The sequence below is a fragment of the Scyliorhinus torazame genome, chromosome 6, assembly GCF_047496885.1.
Source record: "Scyliorhinus torazame isolate Kashiwa2021f chromosome 6, sScyTor2.1, whole genome shotgun sequence".
NCBI lineage: Eukaryota > Metazoa > Chordata > Chondrichthyes > Carcharhiniformes > Scyliorhinidae > Scyliorhinus > Scyliorhinus torazame.
This window is the reverse complement of record NC_092712.1, coordinates 199,004,404-199,016,565: the sequence shown is the minus strand read 5'-3', so window position 1 is coordinate 199,016,565 and position 12,162 is coordinate 199,004,404. Positions and strand designations below refer to the sequence as shown.

Below are 12,162 nucleotides of genomic sequence, written 5' to 3'. Positions count from 1 at the left end.
CATACCAACTTTCATGGAAGGTTAAACTCGAAACAGTGGAAAAACTATTTAGGTCATTTTGCACCTTGTTGGTTGTGAGGTCTTTAGCCTAATGTATTTAAACTCCACTGTATGGTTTCTAACTAACAATCATTCTCACACTCAGCTGATTTTCTGATTTGAATGGCTGAAAAAATACATGGCAAATTATATTATGAGCAGCGCTGGGTATATTGGAATTTGGTAGACTTGTGTGGAACGATGACCTGCCAAGGAGTTATACTTCTACGTTGTTTCCAAAGTTCATTGAGCACCACTGCCTTTTAGAAATTGTGGATTTTTTTTTTTTTTTTAAGAGTACTCTGAGAAGAAATGTCTAATGTATATTCAAACATCCTGTTTCCTAAGCATAAATATCTTAACACAAAAAGAATCAATTTTCATTCATCTGAGTCTAGTTGTTCAAATAGTAACACAGTAGTTGGAAATAGCAGCCGATACAAAGTTTACACTGCAGATAAACAATTTATAACGGGCAATGCAAACAGCTTTTCCTCATATCACTGATTTCCAAATGTTATTAATCTTACATATCCAGTTCTCTGCATCCTGTTTATTTGTTCAGACACACTGCACGTGTTAGAAATTATTTTCCTTTATTTTCCTGAAGCTTCTCATTCATGGGGCTGAATTGTACAGGGTGCTGTGATCCTCACCACCCCGGCTAAAATGTCGAGGAGAACCCATCCCGGGGAAGAAAGGCTGTCCCCCAGTCACGTAATAGGCTGGAGGTGGAAATTCTGCCCCACAGGGTCAAGATCTCCCACCTCAGAGAGCTGCTGGCCAATCAGAGACTAGCAGCCCTCAACGTACTGGTAGCACCAGCAGGAGCAGTACCAGCACTGCACTCAAGAACAAAGAACAAAGAAATATACAGCACAGGAACAGGCCCTTCGGCCCTCCAAGCCCGTGCCGACCATGCTGCCCGACTAAACTACAATCTTCTACACTTCCTGGGTCCGTATCCTTCTATTCCCATCCTATTCATATATTTGTCAAGATGCCCCTTAAATGTCCCTATCGTCCCTGCTTCCACCACCTCCTCCGGTAGCGAGTTCCAGGCACCCACTACCCTCTGCGTAAAAAACTTGCCTCGTACATCTACTCTAAACCTTGCCCCTCTCACCTTAAACCTATGCCCCCTAGTAATTGACCCCTCTACCCTGGGGAAAAGCCTCTGACTATCCACTCTGTCTATGCCCCTCATAATTTTGTATACCTCTATCAGGTCTCCCCTCAACCTCCTTTGTTCCAGTGAGAACAAACCGAGTTTATTCAATCGCTCCTCATAGCTAATGCCCTCCATACCAGGCAACATTCTGGTAAATCTCTTCTGCACCCTCTCTAAAGCCTCCACATCCTTCTGGTAGTGTGGCGACCAGAATTGAACACTATACTCCAAGTGTGGCCTAACTAAGGTTCTATACAGCTGCAACATGACTTGCCAATTCTTATACTCAATGCCCCGGCCAATGAAGGCAAGCATGCCGTATGCCTTCTTGACTACCTTCTCCACCTGTGTTGCCCCTTTCAATGACCTGTGGACCTGTACTCCTAGATCTCTTTGACTTTCAATACTCTTGAGGGTTCTACCATTCACTGTATATTCCCCACCTGCATTAGACCTTCCAAAATGCATTACCTCACATTTGTCCGGATTAAACTCCATCTGCCATCTCTCCGCCCAAGTCTCCAGACAATCTAAATCCTGCTGTATCCTCCGACAGTCCTCATCGCTATCCGCAATTCCACCAACCTTTGTGTCGTCTGCAAACTTACTAATCAGACAAGTTACATTTTCCTCCAAATCATTTATATATACTACAAAGAGCAAAGGCCCCAGCACTGATCCCTGTGGAACACCACTGGTCACAGCCCTCCAATTAGAAAAGCATCCCTCCATTGCTACTCTCTGCCTTCTATGGCCTAGCCAGTTCTGTATCCACCTTGCCAGCTCACCCCTGATCCCATGTGACTTCACCTTTTGTACTAGTCTACCATGAGGGACCTTGTCAAAGGCCTTACTGAAGTCCATATAGACAACATCTACTGCCCTACCTGCATCAATCATCTTAGTGACCTCCTCGAAAAACTCTATCAAGTTAGTGAGACACGACCTCCCCTTCACAAAACCGTGCTGCCTCTCACTAATACGTCCATTTGCTTCCAAATGGGAGTAGATCCTGTCTCGAAGAATTCTCTCCAGTAATTTCCCTACCACTGAAGTAAGGCTCACCGGCCTGTAGTTCCCGGGATTATCCTTGCTACCCTTCTTAAACAGAGGAACAACATTGGCTATTCTCCAGTCCTCCGGGACATCCCCTGAAGACAGCGAGGATCCAAAGATTTCTGTCAAGGCCTCAGCAATTTCCTCTCCAGCCTCCTTCAGTATTCTGGGGTAGATCCCATCAGGCCCTGGGGACTTATCTACCTTAATATTTTTTAAGACACCCAACACCTCGTCTTTTTGGATCACAATGTGACCTAGACACGATGTCAGCTAGGATGGATCAGAACTTTGCAAGTGTTAGCAGATCAGCAAAGGGTGTTTGATAGGCCGTGGGGGAGGGCAACCTAGGGGGATGGTTACACATTGGGGACCATAGCTACTACCAGTTCACATACTTCACACAGGGAAGCATACTGGGCTGGCCTCTCGGCATGGGTCTCTCCTGCCACTGGCAGGATGAGGCCCTTAGGTGGACATTAATTGGTCTGTTGACAGTCAGGGACAGGCAGGTAGCTGGCCGACAGACGTCCGCTGGATTAATTCATGCCCCCACCTCCTTCCAACAGTGCGGGAACATTCAGTTGAGCCCATGGTAGAAAATGGAGGCAAGTTACACAATTTAACACAGAGACAACAAGAACAAAAATTGGGAACCCGGGCACAGATATCCAGGTACCTGATTCACCATTATTTGGTCTCACCCTGACCTGCATTCTGACCTCCACTTTTGCTCCCACTTGTGATACTTATATACATTTTATAAATCTTTCTTTCAGAACTGAAGTAAATTCACTGAATAGGATAAAAATTGCATTCATATGGAGTGAGTTTGACTTTCAAACAGAGTAGTTAACTTCTGCTAGCTTTCCCAGCATCTCGGATTCTGCAACACCTGAGAGTTGTAGAACAAGAACAAAACTCCTTTTTTTATTCATTCATGGGATGTAGGTATTGCTAGAATGACCAATATGTATTGCCCATTTCCTAATTGCCCATGGTGAGAACCACCTCCTTGAACCACTGCAGACTTTGTGATGGAAGTACAACCACAGTGAGATTAGGGAGGGAGTTCCAGGATTTTGATCAAGTGACAGTAAAGGAATGGTAATATCATACCAAGTCCAGATGCTGTGTGGAGTTCTTATGTGTCTGCAACCCTTGTTCCTCTGGGAATTAGAACTCACAGGTTTGGAAGGTGCTGTCAAAGAGCCTGAGCAAATTGCTATTGTGTGTTTTGTAGATGGTGCACTCTACAACCAAAGTGCGCTGTTGGTGGAGGGAGTGAATATATAAGGTGGTGAATGAAGTGCTGGTGGGCTGTTTTTTCCTGGAGTGTTGTGTTTGAACCACACTCATCCAGGCAAATGGGGAATATTCCATCATCCTCCTGACTTTTGCCTCATGAAATGAAATGAAATGAAAATCGCTTATTGTCACAAGTAGGCTTCAATGAAGTTACTGTGAAAAGCCCCTCATCGCCACATTCCGGTGCCTGTTCGGGGAGGCTGGTACGGGAATTGAACCGTGCTGCTGGCCTGCCTTGGTCTGCTTTAAAAACCAGCTATTTATCCCAGTGTGCTAAACCAGCCCCATAGATGGTGGTCAAGGTTTAGGGAGACAGGAAGTGACATGTTCACCACAGATTTCTCATCTTCTTATCTGCCCTTGTGGTCACACTTTTTATGTCTCGTCCAGTTAGTTTTATAGACAACTGTGAGCCCCAGGATATTGATGGTGGGGGATTCAGTGATGGTACTGCCATTTCAAGTCAAGTGGAGATGGTCACATTCTCTTTTGTTGGTGATGGCCATTAACTTGTGTGGCGCAATTGTTTACGAGCCACTTATCATCCCAAGTTAAATGTTATCCAAGCCTTTTGCACATGGGCACAGACGGATTCCTTATCCAAGGAGTTATGAATGAAACCAGAATACTGTGCAATCATGAGAGAACATTCCCTCTTTGGACCTTATGATGGAAGATCATTAATGAAGCAGCTTGTTGGGTAGATGCTGAATTGTAGTTGTTAGGGGTGCTACAGACAGGAGAGAAAGCCAAACTATATTTATTCCTCTCACCAACTGTCCGTAGGCAGGTGTTTTGAATTACTTTTAAAGTATACTGGGGCATGTTTTCCCAAGCTCCCAGTGAGATCCAATTTACTGACTCGCAGCAAACATGCGTTATGATTAATTCAGAAGGTTAATTTGTTTCACACTCAAAATTCAAGGGAGGAGTATTTGCTCACACACATACAGTAAGGGGGGACAGGAAAACAAAAGTTTTACAACTATAGATAGTAACGGTCTAAGGGTCACAGAATTGAATATTAGTTCACCTGATTTCCAGAGTCCGAGAAGTCATAATCCACTGGCCATTTTCATCGTGGCTGAGTTCAGTCCCGATGAGTTTCTGGTTGGAGACGACAACACAAAAATCCTTAACCTGAATGGTGCTGCAACATAATGGAATTTCTCTGATTAGATTACCTGGCAGACTTTGTCGAGTTGGGAGATGGTAACTGACTGCTTGTTGAGCCAAGCTGCTGGAGTCCTGTTCAATTGATGTTAAAACAGCAGCAATCTTCCTGTGAAGCCAAAGATGCAATGTTAAAACTGCCCAATAGGCCAGAGGTTTGGGTCATGTGCCATGGCCTATTAGTGGTTAATTGCAACTAGCAATCAATTATGTGTTTCTGGCCAGAATTTCATTGTTCCCTCAATGGTTCCCTTTTAAAATGAACCTAGGCAGTTCCAGATGTGAGATGTATCTGTTAACAGCTCTGCAGGCATAAGAAGTGTTGATCTTCCTCTTTTGTCATAGTTCAGGTTGGGAAGCCAGTTTGTCTGCATGTTCTCTGCATTTGTTGATTACAAGGGATCTGTACAATTGGGGTGTGAGACTCACAGGCTGAGTGAGGAATTAATAAGTTCTTGTAACTCCTGGTGGTAGCTCACAGAACAAAGAGCCAGTCCTATGATCATGTGACCTGTAGTAGCCATTGTTTCTGGTTCAGCAGGAAGTCCATTTTTAAAACTGGCAAAAGAACTAAGTTTTGGAGTTATTTCCATGTCCTATATGCCCAGCATGGAAAAATGTAGTTAATAATAATCTTTATTGTCACAAGTAGGCTTACATTAACACTGCAATGAAGTTACTGTGAAAAACCCCTAATCGCCACATTCTGGTGCCTGTCCGGGTACACTGAGGGAGAATTCAGAATGTCCAAATTCCCTAATAACATGTCTTTCGGGACTTGTGGGAAGAAACCGGAGCATCCAGAGGAAACCCACGCAGACACTGTGTAGACTCCGCACAGAAAATGAACCATGCCAGAATCGAACCTGGGACCACTAGACTGCCCACGGTTAGGAGGGCAGTTAGTTCTAGAGTAAAACTCCTAAACACGACAGATGGTTGTTGGGGCCCAAAATCTTTACTGTATCCAAATTGAAATTCTGAGACTTACGGGGCGGATTTCTCCGTCCCGCCACACCAAATTTCTGGTGCGGCACATCATCGGGATTCTTCGTTTCACCGGCTAGTGAATGGGTTTCCCATTGTGGGGCAGCCCCACGCCGTCGGGAAACCCCTGGGCTGCCGGTAAAACGGAGAATGCCGACGGCGGAGAAATCAGCCCAGTGTCTCCGAAAGACAAAACTCTTTCACAAATGTTGCATCTTGGTGCAATGGAGGAATTTGGATCTATTTGGTGCAGTTGAGTGCTTCATTCAGGTCCAGCAATTTGCTTTTCCAGGGCAACAAGGGAAAGGGAATTCTAAATATGAGCCAGAGTATTCCTCATATTCTTAGCCACACAAAAATAAAAGATGAAACTGGTTGTGAACTGTTTTTGAGCAGCCTCTGGCAGTCCATTTGAAAGCTAATTAGAACTATGAGGTTATGTAGAGTTGAAGAATACAGCACAGATGATCGAACAACGATTTGTTTATTAAAAGTGCCCTCCTGTCTGCAACAGACAAATGCTTTGGCTGTTCATCTATCTAGGTGGTGATCACCAGAATATTAGCATAAACAGAGTGGTAAATGGCCCAACATGATTTTCAGGCCATTGCTGCCCATTTATAACTGTCATTCACAGTTAAATCGTCCCACATTTATTTTAACTCTTCAACTGAAGAGTCAGTTATATTTATAACCTTTTATGTCCATCTGTAGTTTGATACAATCTATTTTCATTTAACAGATCATAGAATTGGCATGGTGCAAAAACCCAGTCCAGAAATGAAAACAAATTTGAGGGAGGGCCTGCTGGTCTGTTGATATAAAATAATTTGTCTATCATAAAGAGAAATCGCTCTGAATTTTTATTTGCATTATTAACAAAGACATCAATCTGCAATTTTTCAGTTTGTAATGGAATCAGAAACCTGTGTTTTTGGATGCTCAGTAAGAAATGTATCTCTAATTTGTGTAAGTGTACAAGAGACAATGCACAGCTACCAAACAGAACTGATCTGACTAACTGCATTTGGTAATATATTTTGTCACTCAGTCACGGAATTATTGATTTCAGTGGGAGAAAATCAGCCAACTATTTGAGTGCACATTGCAGTATTTGTACCAATTCCTATAATTTAAAACAAAACTGTGAATTAAGAGTAAATCTCCTTTCAGCTAATGATTTGTTTCTATTTTTTTCAGTGCCCTTTTCCGTGGTAATTCAGATGTTGATCAATTAGGAAAAATTTTCGAGTAAGTTATCAAACTTTTACATTGAATTCATGTGGAGATTGGGGATTGAAATAATGCAATTCTAAGAAAAGGTTTTGATTGCAGTACTTTTTGTCAGAATGCTTTACTTAAATTTATTCTAATGCATTTCTTTAATTTATAGTCATGTAAACAAAATCATACTCTAAAGGTGTCTCTCGGATTGACAGATTGTGCATGTCAGTTTACTTAAGAGTTGTGGGTTTCACAGCTACAGCCAAGCTACCAAGTGCCTTTTCCTTTTTCTATGGTATTATTCTTTCCCTAGGCCTGGATTTTCACTCCTGGGTTGCAAGTGCAAAGTTTAAACATTTCCTGGCTCTGCAAACTTACCCATGAGAAAGTGGCCAGGGGGGTTGGATTTTTGTTGCAGGTTGGTGGTTGATCCTGGAATGAGTGCAGAGAATGCTTGGTACGGAGACAGACTGGGTGGAAGGGGAGCTCATTGCACCAGCACTCCATCAAAGTTTTTAAAAATATCTAAAACAGACCTCACAGCAACCCCCCCCCTCCCGCAAGCACATTCCTATGCCCTATCCATGTCGCCAACCACCTCCATGGTTATCATGCCCTCCGTGCATGTTTATCTCCCTCTGTCCACTCCATGACTTCAAAATCTTTATGTTAACTTAGTGCCAACCCATGCCCCCATCTGCCACTGTTTGCCCTTATACCTATTGTGCCAGCAGACAAAGTATCCAGCAGGGCAGATATCTCAGGGTCCTGTTGAAATTAAATAAAATAAGTTCCAAGTATCTATCGCAGATTTAGTTTTTGATATAAAAACATTTTCATAAAAACCCTTTTAATACATTTACATTCCTTCAACTACATTATTCTTTATAACATTTCAGTCAATTGCATAATTCCTTTGTAAAAAAAAAAGCAATAGAATTCATAGTCCCATTTCAAAGAGCCATGGCCTCCATTATGAAGTGGTGGTCTCCTCTTGCCATCCCCCAACATCACCACGTCCTGTCGGCACTCACAGCCATGAGTGCGAAAGCAGTCGGCCAAGAAACGGAGGGGGGGAGTTGCCCTCCAACCTGGAGTGTCTGCTGCCAGGATGCCGACCTCCCTTTGTATCCTTCAATTGTCTACAGCAGTTGCCTTTAAACGTCCCACCTGGTTGCCGTTGGACCTGTGCCTGCCGCACTCCCCCTCTCAAAGGCCTCATTTACCCCATCTGGACGTGTTTCACAAGGGCTGGCCCTTGATGGACCAGCCAGCATAATATTGTGGACTTTCCAGATCTCCCATGGAATTGGAACATTTAGTCATCTCCAGACCCACCCGCCTGTGCACAGATCGCACATAAAATTCTTGCCATAAATTCCAAATTCCAGCAGTTGATGGCATTTTCTGCATGTGTTTTCTAGGATGTACAAAGTGTTCATGAGTTCCCACATGATATAGGATGTGCATGAGATAGACTCCGGCTCTCAAGATACATTTGTTAACCAAAGCTAACAGCAAAACTCTAACCACTAAAAATACCAACCCATAAACTAAATACTTAAACTAACGCTAACCACAAATTTGTATCTTGAATATATCTATAATTCCTCAAATTCCCGCTTGGTTGTGACCATTTTAGATGTTCTGTCTGTGGTCATTTGTAAATGTTCCCTGCCTCTCCTGCACTGTTTTTATGCTCCTAAATTTCTTCTTTGATAGAGGTAAAGAGCTAGGGAGGCAGTGTGATGAGATGAAAGTAAGACTCGTGTAACTTATGGCATTAGCCCTTGGCTGGGATTTTGCAGTAAAAATACAGTGAGACCATCAGTGATCACTATTACTGAGGAGCAAATCGGACAGCAGCTTTTTCACCTGCACATTCTCAGTTAAACATGGAAATCAGGAGATTGCTGTCTGAGTTGCTCTGCTCCTCCAGACATTTCACAATAACCTGTATCTTGGCATTCAAAATCATGAGTGTCGTGATCTGGTGGCCTTTATTGCAAAGTAGAGCAGATTACAAAAGTAAGAAAGTTTCATTGTAACTGTATGGACAGTGTATTGGCAAGACCACATCTAGAGTATTGTATACAATTATGATCTCCTTATTCAAGGAGGGATATATTTGCATTGCGAGCAAGTCAGAGAAGGTTTGCTATATCGATTCCTGCGATGAAGATATTGGCTTATGAAGAATGTTTGAGCAGATTGAGCCTAAACTCACTGGAGTTTAGAAGAATGAGAGGTGATCTTATTAAAACTTGTAGGATTCTGAGGATTGACAGGATGGATGTCGAGAGGACTAGAACTGGGATATATTGCTTCTGTATATGTGTTTGCCTATTTATGATAAGAGCTGATGGGTGTCTTCCCTTCGAGTTTTGAACATTTGCAATTTTCCACCTCAGAAAGCTGTGGAGACTGAGTCGTTGAAGATATTCAAAGCTGAGGTCAACAGATTTTTGAACTCTAGGAGAGCCAGGAATAGTGGAGAGCAGGCAAGAAAGTGGATTTGAGGCCAAGATCAGATCTGCCATGGTCTTATCAAATGACAGAACATGCTCAAGGGCTGTTTTTTTTGGTCTTTTTTTGTGGTGCACACCCACTAGGTCTCACAAACTTGATCCCACTAACATGCAAGAAAAACTTAATTTTTCCATTCAAGTGTGAGTTAATTTGCAATGGTGTGGTAAGTCTAAATTACTGCCAAATTACTCCCAAACTCTCTGAACTGAAAATTATCTTTTGCAAGTGTTGAGCCTCATTCCTTCAAGATTTATATTATTGTTGTGGATTTAAAAGTTGGAAAACTTATTTTCATGTTTTTATTTATCTCTTTTGTATCCCTCTTAATAATTGCATCTTACTTTTCCTATATTTAATTTACTTTCTGTACATGATTTGGTATTACATTAGATATTGCTCCATACACGTATTGGTTCAGACACTATGCTCTTGTTGGATGACAGAAAAAGTCTTGTGACTACCAAGTGTCATCTCTGAGCTACAGTGATGAAGACTAAAATTAATATGAAATCGATACATGCAATGCAGCAACAAAAATGTGGAATATGTTTCAATAGTGTGATGAAATTCAAGGTTATGAATTCATGAACAGATATTTAGGAGGGGGACAGGTCAAATTAGGTAAAGGATACTTTTTGGGATCTATAGAAATAATCTACTGCAAATGCTGGAAATAGAAAATGCTGGAAATACTGAACTCATGCAGCAACTCTCGAGTTGGCATTTCAAGGATGTGACTTGTAGAAGAATCCATTTGAAAATGCAGGAATAAATCTTTCACTTTTACGCTGCTGGTGTAGCTCTGCATGTGTTGTGAATCCATGTGCCAAGGTCAGGAGGCTATGCCATACTTATCATGTATTACATTTTGTGGATGCGTAAGTTCAGAAAATATTTTAATGCTATTGTCATCCTGTATTTTTGTTCAGTGCCGGATGTGCAATATAAATGCAGCAGCATAGCACTCACCTAGAATTACTGTCCCATTTCAAACTTGAGAAGATCATGTAATGGCAGTCTATTTGAAAATGAGGGGATGTCCCACCCACACCTCTCAATCAGTAGATAATGGGCGGGATTCTCCGTTAGCCGACACTGATTTGACAGCAAATCACGATTCTCTGTCACCTCGAAAACAGTGTCAATGCGTTTCACTCCACACGTACAGTAGGCACCGTTTGCATATCATTAGCCGGCCCAACCCGATATTCTCCGGGGCCTCAGCGATTCTCCACCTCCGATGGGCCGAATTCCCGACGGCGTGGTTCACTTAGGCAGCACGGTAGCACAGTGGTTAGCACTGTTGCTTCACAGCGACAGGATCCCAAGATCGATTCCCGGCTTGGGTCACTGTCTGTGCAGAGTCTGCACATTCTCCCCGTGTCTGCGTGGGTTTCCTCCGGATGCTCCGGTTTCCTCCCACAAGTCCCGAAAGAGGTGCTGTTAGGTGAATTGGACATTCTGAATTCTCCCTGTGTACCTGAACAGGCGCCGGAATATGGCGACTAGGCGATTTTCACGGTAACTTCATTGCAGTGTTAATGTAAGCCTACTTGTGATAATAACGATTATTATTATTATGGTGCTTTTAAAAATCATGAAACCGGCGTGGCGGCTGCTGAGGGAGTGAGAGGGGATTTGGAAGGTGTCCAACATCACCATAGGTTGCTGACAGTTGTGCCACTGGCCGGGTGTCTTCTACCAGGGCTAGGAGGAGTAGTGGGGTGCGGCCAGGAGATGGTCTATGGGTTCGGGATGGACAGTCACGGAGCGCCATTGCCGCAACTGGCAAGGCAGCCATGCAGCTGCGTACACCATTAACAGCCCACTTTGAACCTGGAGCCATGGGTCGTATAGGTGTTCGCCCAGGGCACCTATCTGGGTGCCCTCTGACCCCAGACGACCCAGCAGCTGTATGGGCATGCTCCAGCATTACCAGTGCCATATTTCTGGCTGGGATAAGTGTGTTTAGGGAGTTTAATGTGTATGTCAGCGGCAGCTTGTCAGCCTCCCGAGTGACGATCACGGACCCAGCAAATCCCGCACCATTTTCCATTGGAATCGATTGTGTTCCACGCAACACCAGTACTAGCCCCTCAACGGTAACAGAATAGATCCAGGTGCGGAGCTGGTTTTTCTGTCGTAAAAGTCCACGGATTCTCCATTGCCGTCAATATTTAGTCTCAGAAATGGAGAATCCAATAGATTAGCAATAAAGGAGGCGAACAAATGATATGTACATTTTGGACCAGTACATGAAATGCTCTTTCAACCAACCTACCCCACCCCATGGCAGTACGTGCAGCCAGTGTACCAGTACACTGCCTATCTATACTGCTCTACACACAATGCCAGTAATGTGCCAGCGAGTATAGTATAATGGGCAGCATAACTCTTCCCCCAACATTTGGCAGCACAAAAGTTGGAATCAGAGAAAGAACAAGCTATAAATCTTTGGGGCGACCTTCTGCAGGCAGGTCAGATTTGGATTGGAACTTATGCCTGGTCTGTGAACACATACCTGAATCCATCCAAATCCCAGTTTCATGGTATTTTGCGTGGGAATCTAGGAGCCTGCCTCAATAGGAGGGGCACTGTGCTAGCTATAAATTTCTGAGAAAAGGAATTGTCCTCAGGCAACTAGCATTTCCTAAGCCTGCAAGCTCGACTTCCAC

At 43.3% G+C, this 12,162-nt stretch overlaps 1 protein-coding gene across 5 annotated transcripts in view; it reads left to right on the top strand.

Annotated features, from left to right (window-relative positions):
* cdk6 (cyclin dependent kinase 6) overlaps window positions 1-12,162 on the top strand; it is a 387,685-nt gene that overhangs the window by 361,781 nt on the left and 13,742 nt on the right. For all 5 annotated transcript variants that reach the window (XM_072509294.1, XM_072509295.1, XM_072509296.1 and 2 more), the window contains exon 6: window positions 6,935-6,985. In XM_072509294.1, coding sequence (XP_072365395.1) covers window positions 6,935-6,985 — 51 coding nt within the window. The remainder of the gene's footprint in view (window positions 1-6,934; window positions 6,986-12,162) is intronic.